At 39.5% G+C, this 12,106-nt stretch overlaps 1 protein-coding gene across 1 annotated transcript; it reads right to left on the minus strand.

Annotated features, from left to right (window-relative positions):
- Positions 1–4,970: 4,970 nt before the first annotated feature.
- bhlhe22 (basic helix-loop-helix family, member e22) lies at positions 4,971–6,933 on the minus strand. The gene has a single exon (XM_083529767.1). The coding sequence runs from the start codon at positions 6,763–6,765 to the stop codon at positions 5,983–5,985; it is 783 nt and encodes a 260-aa protein (XP_083385893.1). The 5' UTR covers positions 6,766–6,933; the 3' UTR covers positions 4,971–5,982.
- Between the last annotated feature and the right edge of the window lie 5,173 nt (positions 6,934–12,106).

Consider the following 12,106-nt stretch of genomic DNA (forward strand, 5'->3'; position numbering starts at 1 on the left):
AAAGTATGTTCATATGGTGTAATGTATAGTGATCTCTGTGATCTCCAGTAAGGTTCTTAGATATTCATGCAGTAATGTGTCGTTTTCAATAAATTCCCTTAGTCTGAATGTAATTATTATTCGGATATTAAACAAAGGCATCAGAAAACCTAAACTGCCCCCCCTTCTTTTACTCACCCCTCCTCATTCCCCCTCCCTGCCATGTCTGACCCCCCACAGAAAGGAGGATGGGGTAAGACGTGTCATTTAGCACTGCTCTAATGCTTTTTGCTTTCCCTGCCTGGGATTACTGTGATTAACATCCACCCGGCAGACGAGCGTCCGATTGTCATCCTGCAGCAGAGTCGGTGAGACGACAAGACAGAACCGCACCAGAAAGAACAATTATTCACATGATGCAGGATGCATGTCCACTTTTCTTGTTGTTGTTGGTCAAATGGGGTTGATTTATTTATTTATTTTTATTATCATTATATCTTTTTTAATACTCTTGTCTGTTTTCTCGTCCCTCTGGCCTGAGACTACAGGAAAAGTTGTAGCTCTTCACACAGAGATAATTAGCAATGCTGATTAGCAGCTACTTAGACAGGGTTCTCTGACACTCGGGTCTCGTGTAGTGCCTCGTTCTCTGGAGCATCACTCCAGTTTCGTGTTGAAGTAGATGACACTTTTCTACAAGAACCCTTTCAGGTTGCAGGGGTTTTTATTTCAATAAAAGGAAGTCTGTTTTGATAAAGCATTGTGCTGCTAGACTGGAGGGCCCTGCATGGTGATACGCATTTTATCCGTATGATTTATGCAAATGATGAACGTTTTTTCCATTGGGAATTTAAACCCAAACTGCCACGATAAATTGTTGGAAATTAGCCATAAAATTTGGTGTTCTGTGAGGGTGAGGTGAAGGGTGAAGGCCACGCCGGAAGCCAAGAACAAGGGGCTCCAGGTTACTCTCTGTGTGTGTGTGTGTGTATGTGTGTGTATGTGTGTGTATGTGTGTGTGTGTGTGTGTGTGTGTGTGTGTGTGTGTGTGTGTGTGAGTGTGAGTGTGAGTGTATGGTGTGCCTGCTTGTGCACTATTTTGCTTGCTATGTGTTCGTTTGTAATCTTGAGACTCTGTAAAGGTATCTGAGCAGCGATCTGATTCGGATGAATTTTTTATTTATTTTTTTAAACAAAAGTGACTGAGAAAAATAAATAAAAGAATAAAAGTACAGTAATGTGCTTTATTCTTGTCACATGTGCAGAGAAATTTCTTTCTACAGATATCCCAGTGATGATAGGAAGCTAGAGTCAGAGCACAGGTTCACCCCTGTTACAGCACCCCTGAAGCACAGAGGGTTAGCAGCCTTGTTCAAGGGCCCTACAGGTGGCAGCTTGTCGATTCCAGGGCTTGAATTGTCAACCTTCCGATTAGTAACCCAGAGCCTTAACCACTAAGCTACCACCTCCCCCACAAGAAGGCCAATGTCATGAACTTTTCAATTACCCTGCCCCTCCAACTGCCAAATCTCACCTCTGACAGTAGCTTAACTATTTAGCATCTAAACATCAGGAAAAGGCCAATAAGCCAATTAGACCCTTATTGAAAGCCCCTCGAATTGTGTTCATGATCAGCCTGAAGTAGCAACATTCCTTGTGTGAAAACTTATACAAACTCTGTCCTTTGCTTAATAAAGAGTTCAACTCCTCCCTAACCCTAACCCTAACCCTAACCCCAACCCCAACCCCAACCCTAACAGTCTGGTTGGAGATGGGAAAGACATACAACCAAAAACACACAGACAAACCCTTATAAAGCAAGACGTGTGTGTGTGTGTGTGTGTGTGTGTGTGTGTGTGTGTGTGTGTGTGTGTGTGTGTGTGTGTGTGTGTGTGTCTAAAGGACCTCTTGAGTACTGCTTTTGGTTCTCTGCGCACTCTGTCTGGACTGGTCAAAAGATTAAAGAATAAAACACTTGTCTCCTAACTCATGGTGGTGATTCTTTTCCTAAAATGGCTTTCAGTTTAACTTTTTATCCACAGCAATTTCAAAAAGCAAATTTCAAATTTTTTATTTTTTTTTATCTATTTATAGTTACATTCACATTGTTGTGAAACAGCGAAGTTCTCACTCTTTTTATAGTTCCTAAAACAAAAAAATATTGTCTTGTCTTGATAATGAAAAGCACCTCAGCACATGAACTCCTTCCTCCTGAAGTCTTTTACATTCTGGAAAACTTATTGGCACTGGAAACTCCTTTCATAAAGGCTAAACAAACCTCTGCTTACAGGAACGATTTTTTTTAAATCATGAGACATTATGTTATTACTTTATTACTAGTCTTTGATGTAAAGCATGACCTTGTGGTCATTTTGGCTTCACGCTCATGTGTGTTTATTGCAGAAGCAGATCTGTCATGGCTGCTGGCTTGTGAATTAAATCCTTTGACGGTCGGAGTCCCGGACAGAAAGATTCCCACGCTTGTGGAGTGGCAGTGATAGGGAAGAGGATAACGTTGGCTTCCTGGCTTGCATGTGTATCTCTCAGTGTTTATCATCTTCACGCTGCAGAATGTCTATAACGAATTGGTGTCCTGTTGGCTTTTGATATCTCAAATTGGATATTTTATGGTTTGGGGAAAGAAGCTTGCTTTATTTTATTTTTATCTTAATGCACTCGTATTCATGACCTCAGAGGATACGCATAGGCACTTTCAAGAGCTTAGAGTAGATAATAGTAATAATAAAGCTGCTCTCGCTTGTGGTATGATGCATGCTGAATTGTGTAGCGTATCATAGATATGCACATGATGCTGTGTGCAGGGAAAGTCCTTCTGATCACATTCTTTTCTATTTTACAGGACATGTAGATTCTCTCTCTCTCAGTTCATTTTGTTTCACATCACAGGTGAATGACACTCTTTGGCATGGGCTAATTACTGCATTCAGTAATGCATTTCATAGCCATGTATAATTAAACCTCATCACTGATCTTCTCTTTTATGCTATGCTAAGAATCTTACCATGAACAGAGTGACGGTGAACACTGGGGCTGGGGAAAAAAGTGAAAAAGCAGGAAAGTCGTTGACTCCCAACTGTAATTGCTGACAGTATTTATTCCAGCAGAGCCTAGTGATGGCTGATTACTGCTGGCCCTGATTAACGACTCGAGTGCTCGGACTCACGTCTGCGACGAGCTCAGGATTAGAAAGGACAGACTAATATCAGTGTTGTCTAAATGCCTAATAACAGAGTGGACACATTAGAGCGGTGCTCGTGTAAATCGCTTACTGGCGTTCAGCTCTGGTGTGACAGAAACCTTTAATTAAAACAATGAATATTTAGCACATCTTTCTTTATATTATTTGTTTGGCCCTTTGTGTTATTATAATAGTAATAAATAGCATTTTTTTATGTTTGCTTTGACTGGATTGAATAAGAAGGCATTGTTACACTCATGCTACAGCATGCTTTCCTCATGAAACTAAAACAGAAATTACTTGAATTAAGTTCAAAATGTAAGTAAGAAAATTGTATTTAAAAAAAACTGTATGTGTGAATGTAAAATCTCAGGCCCAAATTTCTTATTAGTTTTGCTGTAATTACTGTATAATAATCATTATCAATAATAATTGAGTAATAATTTTGCATTGTTATAGGGACAATCACTTACAGGAGCTGTCCGTGGTGCTGAAAAACTATTATGTCCATAAATGCATGTTTAACATTTTTACATTTTTGTCTCAAAATATGCAAATTTGTGTGAGAGTGTGTGTGTGTGTGTGTGTGTGTGTGTGTGTGTGTGTGTGTGTGTGTGTGTGTGTGTGTGTGTGTGTGTGTGTGTGTGTGTCGGGGGGGGGGGGGTGCTTTGTATGAATTTTGTGTGTTCTGTCTGAAATAAAATGAACCTAAAAATAATAAAAATCCAAACAGTTTTGAAAGCATTGTGTTTTCTTTCTTCACTCCCCGTTTAACTGTCATAACATCATCTTCCTACCACGAGGCATTTAAAAAAAATAAATCCAAATATATATAAGATTCATTACATTTCGCAAATTTAGCTCTGCAAAGCTCATTTCTTTCTCACAAACAAATACAAATGATTTATTACATATATTTATATTAAAATATATTTAGTATAAAACGTATTGCTCCCGGAAATGCTTTTTAATATTAATTTTTAACTTTTAAGTTTTAAGATTAACATTTTGATTTTGTGAAACTTGTTTTACTAAAGAAAGAGTCAAGTACAATAATGCTGAACCGATAGAGCTAAAAGAAAATGCGATGATGATGATAATAATAATAATAATAATAATAATAATAATAATAATAATAATAATAATAATAATAACGAAACAACTAAAGTTTATTTTATTCAATTTAGAAACATTTTTACATTAACAGGGTTTTCTCTTTTTAAAACATCTTTTATTTATATATAATTGTTTTTATTTATAATTTTTCCACCCTCTGAAGTAACTCGTCCTTTTGGCCGCTGAGACTCGGAGTCGGACTTCCGAGACGGAGCGCTGATGTCGTGATTAAACACACCCAATTAAACCGGTGAATAATTACCCTCCCTAATCACCTGCGCGTGCTTTTAATTGCTTTAACGAGACGTTTCATTAAAGGATCGCACGCGACAGTTTTCCTACTTCGTTGTTTTCCAATTAACACATTACACACACACACACACACACACACACACACACACACACACACACACACACACACAGTAAATGGAAAATGTTTCATTGATTATTATTAGCTTCTTTTCACTTATACTAGTAGAGATCCACCCTGTTCATCCAGCATGACTTTATTTATCACTTGATCACAAATTTCGAGATTTTTGGAGGGTTTTATTTTGTCGAATCTTTTTTAAGATCACTTTTTAGCCATTTATCCTGCACTGATATGAACTAAAACACCTGGCCAGCCAGCTTGGCATTCCTTAACAACAAACAAGCAGCAGAGAAAAAGAGTAAGTTTTGATCAAAATATTTTAATAAAGCTTCTTTTTTTTATCCATGGCATCAACATATACACATGGCCCTGTGCAGTCCGAGTGAACCGGAAGTAGGTATTTGCAGTAGTGCTCAGTATGATGACCTGACAACAAGTCCAAGCCGAAATCTCATTCACAGCCTGCTGCATGAGAGTGGGAGTGAAAGAAAAGAAGGATCGAAAAGAAAGGAATAAATCTGTGCAGCGGATAATCGGATCTCAGACCGAGACAATTCCAACCAAAATCAACTTCTGCGACTCAAACAAACAGGCCTGCATTTTATAACACGTCAAATACAGTGACAAAAGACATAATGTCCATTCTGTCCTTTCGGCTCTTTTGCTTTCCAAGTCAGCAGAACGCACGCGAAATTCCTTAACATCACATAATAATAATAATAATAATAATAATAATAATAATAATAATAATAATAATTATTATTATTATTATTATTATTATTATTATTATTATTGTTGTTATTATTATTATTATTATTATTATTATTATTATTATTATTATTATTATTATTATTGCAGGACAGCCATGAAACCAGAGATTCCCCAAAAGAAACGTGCAGGCAAAGGAAAAAGGAATGCTCACATGTTGCCAGGTCGCTCACCGGGTCAGGGTCCATATTTCCATAAACTGTCCATTATTCTCAACAATCACACATAGACTTTGTTTTTGCTTTCAGTTCACTCGCACCAGCACTTACTTGCTTATATATACACGCGCGCACGCACGCACGCACGCGCGCACACACACGCACTCATAAGTATCTGAACAAAAAGAAGAAAAAGAAATGAAAGAAAAAAACACCAACAAACTGCTGAATCAGCGGCCAAGCTGCTGAAATCCTAGTCGATGTAAGAAAAGTTCTCCTTTATCCGGGTTTGGAAAATGAAATGCAGCCTACAGGCGTCAGTTTCAGTCTCACTGTGTGTATGTGTGTGTGTGTGCGTGTGTGTGTGTGTGTGTGTGTGTGTGTGCATATTAAGGCTTGTCGGTACACTGTTTACACAGACTGGAGGTGACGCTGTTGAAAAGGGCACATTTGTCGGGGCACGAGGAGGCCGCGGCGGCCCCGGCGGGGAACGGGGGGTAGGCGGGCGGCTGCTCGTAAGCGCCCAGGCTCGGCGCGAGCGACACGGCTTGGCCCTGGTTCAGGTACGCCACGAGCCGCCTCATCTCCTCCAGCGCCTGCGCTTGCATGAGGATGTAGTTCTTGGCGAGGAGCAGTGTGGCGATTTTGGAGAGCTTGCGCACGGACGGGCTGTGCGCGTAAGGGATGACCGCCCGCAGCTCGTCCAACGCGTCGTTCAGGTCGTGCATCCGCCGCCGCTCGCGCGCGTTTATGTTGAGCCGCAGCATCTTCTGCTCGCGGTTCTTCTTGGGTCCCGTTTCGCACTTGGCGCCCGACGCGCCCGCTGCCGCGGAGGTCGTCCGCGGGTCGCGGGAGGTCGCCAGGAGCATCATGTCGCACCGACCGTCGCTGTCGTCGTCTGGGCTTTGCTCGCCGCCGCTGCTCTGTCCACTCGCGCCCTCGCCTCCAACGCCGTACGGCGCCCGCATGGATCCGCCAGGCAGCCCGAGAGACCCCACTCCTCCTCCCACAACCTGCAGCGGGTCCGAGTCGGCCGGGTCGAAAGATCCGAGCGGCGACTGGTGGTCTCTGCACGGCAGCTCGGATCCCGGAGCGCGCAACGAGTCCATCTTTTTCCCCGAGACGCTCAGAGTTTTGTGAAAAACGTCCCCAAAGTTCGTCCTTCTTTCCATAGTTTATTGTTTTGGTTGTTCTTCTTGTTCTTCTTGTTGTTGCTTTTTTTTTTTTTTTTATCCCTGCAGACAGGAACTAAGACGCGCCGGTCTTCTTCTCCTACGTGTGTGTCATGTGCACGCGAATCGTCAGTTGTCAAATCAAAAGTGAGACCCGAGGAAGCCGAGACTCCTCCTAAATGCGCTCCTGTGTGTCCACATCCACCTTAACCCCCCCTCCAGATCTCCACCGATCATCATCAGCATCATGAGCATCACAAGGACAAGGAGGGGGGAGTGTGTCTTTGCATCATTATCGCCTTGCGAGGTCCTGGTTGCCAGATCTGTATCAGTTTTTTATAAAGGTGGTGCATTTTAGCAGCCTCCGGATTAATTTACAGGTTTAATTGATAGCCAATTAAAAAAAAAAAAGTAAACACGTGATATGTGTTATAGCCCGGATGAAATACAAACACAAACCCAGTCTCATTCACAAAACAAATAGTTTAAAGTGTTAACGCAGAGTTACTACCTGGCAACACGAGACTGTTTATTAATCAGGAGATGATTGGCCTTGAGAACCTGCACCCAATCAGGTTAATGTTTTAAGTAATGGAATTAGACGCTCTGATTGGGGCCTGTGCTCCCTGTGTCTCATTACACCAGTTTAGGACAAATAAATAAAAAATAAATCAATCAAATAAGATCATTTACCTTAAATAAAAAACTTTTATTGCATGTTTTTTTTAGTTGCAGTTCATTTTATTTTTACTACAACTATTTATATCATTGTGTACATGGATTATCTGGATGTCCATCTGGTCTGCACTTTCAAGCTCCTCAAAAAACCCTCTTCAAAAAAGTAACAGATAAAAAAATAGATAAGATAAGATAAGATCACGAGTAAGTAGTTATGCTATCAGACATATTGCACAAAGTTAATATTGCACGTTTTTTAAATTATTGTTATTGTACGTGTTATTAAAAAAAAAACTTTGTTATTATTATTATTGCACAGGTAAACAGTAATAACAGTATATTTTGGTGACTGGTTTACTGGGAGCAGCTCTGATAATACTCACATGATCAATCAGACTGACCTTTCAGATCTGATCATGAGTCTAATCTCATCCAAATATTACATCAAATACACGGTCTTACACTATAACAGCAGGAAGAGCAATTTCCATAATGAATACGTGCTTTCTGCTTCATTTATATTTTCTTCTTAAAAAAAAATTCTGCTGGAGTGTATAGAGTTGAAAAATGGAAATGAAAACGGTGAGTGCCTCATACAGTGACATTGTGTTTTGTTACAGGTTATTTAGTCACCAGTTTGGTCTGAAGGTATCAAATAGATAGCAGCAGTGTAGGTCCAAATCCCAGCTTTATATTATCACCTTCTTACTTCTACTACATTGTTGTTCCTCAGCAACAGCTGATTAATATGGCAACGTTTTCCACCACACCTTTAATTGTAAATGTTTAACATTTTTATTCAGCACATAGTGTCTTCCTTCACATGGAAGCTTTTAGGACAAAATAGTTTTTTTCCTTTTTTTTCTATCTTATTCACTTCTGGAGAAGAAAAAAGTGGGTCACTGGGGAATGACCATTTATAGATGCTATACACTTACAAATATGCGTTCCAAGAAAAAACAAAAAAAGATGTGATGGCATAGCGTAAAGATTTTTATTTCCCTGAAGAACTTTTTGCAAAGAAATATACAAGAACCATGAAGAACCCTTAATGGTACCACTAAGTGCCAGTGAAACTGAGTGTGCCGAGGAGGACGATTTGCAGTAGTGAACAAACCCATCGCTTAAAAAATCATACTACCGGACAATTTATACTATCAATTCTAAGAGAAATAATTCTAAAATCCTGAGACTAATATGAGCCACAATGTGATGGTTATCTGATTGGTGTTGCAGCACAGACTCATTTGAGTGTATCCCAATATATGCTGAGTGCTGTTCAGTGAAGACAGAGATACAGACTCATGATGCTCATATGAGCTATTTTACATTATATTAACAAAAGTTTTGGGACACCTGACTTTTCCAGGTATATGTGGTTCTTCCCCAGATTGTTGGCACAAAGTTGGAGGCACACAATTGCAAACAGTGCATCCGGAAAGTATTCAGTCTGAGGTCCAGAGCGCTCTGGAGCAGGTTTTTATCAAGGATGCCTCTGTACATTGCTGCATCTATCGTTCCCTTTATCCTGACTAGTCTTCCAGTTCCTGCCAGTGAAAAACATTGACACCGCATTATGTTGCCACCTTCATGCTTCACTGTAAGGATAGTAATGGCCAGGTGATGAGCGCTGCCTGGTTTCTCCAGACATGACGCTTATCATTTAAGCCAAAGAGTTCAATCTTTGTTTCTTATGGTCTAAAAGTCCTTCAGGTGCCTTTTGGCAAACTCCAGCCAGGCTGCCATGTGCCTCTTACTGTGGAATGGCTTCCGTCTGGCCACTCTATCGTACAGGCTTGATTGGTGGAGTGCTGAAGAGATGGTTGTTCATCTGGAAACTTCTCCTCTCTCCACAGAGGTATGCGGGAGCTGCAGTTTTTTTTTTTGTACCCTTCCCCAGATCTGTGCCTCGATAAAATCCTGTCTCGGAGGTCTTCAGACAATGCCTTGGACTTCATGGCTTGGTTTGTGCTCTGACATTTATTTATTATTTATTTATTATTTATTTATTTTATACCACACCATTCTGCACACGGACACTTTATGGACACTCTATACTGCACACGGACACTTACGGACCCTTACACCACACCATACTGCACACGGACACTTTATGGACAACCCACCACTAAAATTGTATATTGTTTACACTTTGGTACACATTGTTTACTGTTTCACTGTCTACTGCCAAAGGATTTTCTTTGTATATACATTTTTCTCTTTGTTCACATACATATCTTTATATATCCTTTATAGCTTATATTTTATTTTATATAGTTTTTATACATTATACTTTATTTATCTGCTTTTTTTCTTTCTCCCCACCCTATTCCCCTCTTGCCAGACCGTCGTATAAAGCATTTCACTGCATGTCGTACCCTGTATGTATGTGTATGTGATGAATAAAATTTGATTGATTTAACTGATTGATTGATTTGATGGATTGACTGGATGGATTGTTAACTGTGAGAACTTCTATAGGCAAGTGTGTGCCTTTCCAAATCATGTCCAATCAACTGAATTTACCACAAATGGACTTCAATCAAGTTGGAGAAACATCTCAACGATGATCAGTGGAAACAGGATGCACCTGAGCTCAGTTTTGAGTGTCATGGCAAAGGCTGTGAATACTTTTGTGATTTATTTTTCCGTTGTTTTTTTTTTTTATAAATTTGCAAAGATTTCAAACAAAGTTCTTTCACATTGTCATTATGGGAATTTGTTTGTAGAATTTTGAGGAAAATAATGAATTGAATCCATTTTGAAATAAAGCTGTAACATAACAAAATCTGTGAAAAAAGTGAAGTGCTGTGAAGACTTTCTAGATGCACTGTATGTGTCTTTGGATGCCTCTGCTTTCTTTTCACCTGAATTAGGAGACCCAAAGCTGTTTTAGGATGACAATGCTCCTGTGCACAAAGCCAGCTCCATGAAGATATGCTTTACATCATTTGGAGTGGAAACTCTCCTGCTATAGAGTTTAGAATGCTGACTGCATCCCCAGGCCTCCTCACCTCACCTACATGAGAACCTGACTTTACTAACACCCTTTGTGGCTGAATTAATCTACACAAAATCTAGTGGAGCATCTTCCCAAAAGAGTGAATCTTATTATAAGAGCAAACGGGGTCTAAATGTAAAATAGGATGTTTGTACATATAGAATATCTATATAACAGTATCTGAAATGCCTCGTTTAATGAACAAATAAAAAAAATGATTCTGGTTCTCTGTTTAGTGTGTGTTATAGTATATAAAGTGAGGAAACAAACCCCTTCTAAACCCTTGATCTAGCTAACTAATAAACTAGCAACTCACCGTTTTTACAGTAGCCATGATTCAACCGAGTCAAACCCATCTAGTTTCCTGCTTAATATGACATCATATATGAGCAACACTTGAGATTATTGAGTATAAACAACTATTTATACTCGAGACGACCCACCACACCACCATCAACAAACCTGAGTGAACGTCTGAGAGTGAGGGGATGACAGCATACAAATATCCCAGAAAAGAGTGCAGGAAGGGTGGAGTGGGTGGAGAAGAGTGATAGCAGGAGTGACGGTAGGAGAATGCTGAGGATGGAGCCGCCAGGAAGGAGGAAAAGAGGAAGACCAAGGAGGAGGTTTATGGATGTGGTGAGGGAAGACATGCAGGTAGTTGGTTTAAAAGAAGCAGATGTAGAGGACAGGGGGTATGGAGACGGATGATCCACTGTGGCGCCCCCTAATGGAGGCAGCTGAAAGAAGAAGAAGAAGAAGAAGAAGAAGAGGAATATATATATTATATAATAGTTTCAGGATGTGCTGTTTTAATAGAATAATCAAGTCAAGTTTATTTCTATAGTGCTTTTAACACCGACATTGTCTCAAAGCAGTTTTACAGAAGTAAATATTCACTTTGCAAAGGTAAAAGTAAACTTCAGTAGTTGATGTTACATCATTGGTGGTGATTTTGGTGGTGAACATCTTGTCATGGAGTGTTCCTCTACTCATCACTGGATGTTTTCTAAAGCAGAGTTTTCCGGACAGATCTTTAGATAGATTTTGATGACTTATTCGAAGTAAATGACTGACACCAAACATCATCCATTGCTGATGGATTAAAGGGTACATTTGCATAAATGCCATTTAATGCTGAAGAGGGTTTTGTTTTGAAGACCTCAGGTCTATTTCAGGAGAAAATTGTGTCACAGCTGATAAATGACTCGACTCTGCAGTGCTGCTTTTGCTTACTCATAGCGTCATTTGGAGCATCGCATGACAGTGAATTTGTATTTTTTTCACACTTACTCATGCATTTCCTTTTTGTAATTAAAAATGAAATATAAGTGTGAACTTTGACTCATGATGAAAAAACCATAAGTACATTTGAAGAAAAAAAAAACCCGTTGTTTTAAATTGGAATATTTTATTATTATTATTATTATTATTATTATTATTATTATTACTATTATTATTATTATTGTTGTGTTGTGTTTTATATTATAATGTCTGATCCATAAATCCTTCGGATTATGACTTTTGTGACCAGCTATAAGTGACGAGTATCTGAAGAGAACTTGAGGTTTGAGCGTATCTGAGGTTTGAGTGTCAGCAGAGTTGAGTTGAGTTGAGTTGAGTTGAGTTGAGTTGAGTTGAGCTGAGTTGAGTTGAGTTGAG

This window comes from Silurus aristotelis, assembly GCF_946808225.1.
Source record: "Silurus aristotelis genome assembly, chromosome: 25".
In the NCBI taxonomy this organism is placed as follows: Eukaryota; Metazoa; Chordata; class Actinopteri; order Siluriformes; family Siluridae; genus Silurus; species Silurus aristotelis.

Bases quoted from the DNA above. Each gene is read 5' to 3' on its own strand.
- bhlhe22 (XM_083529767.1), bottom strand. From the start codon at position 6,765: ATGGAAAGAAGGACGAACTTTGGGGACGTTTTTCACAAAACTCTGAGC.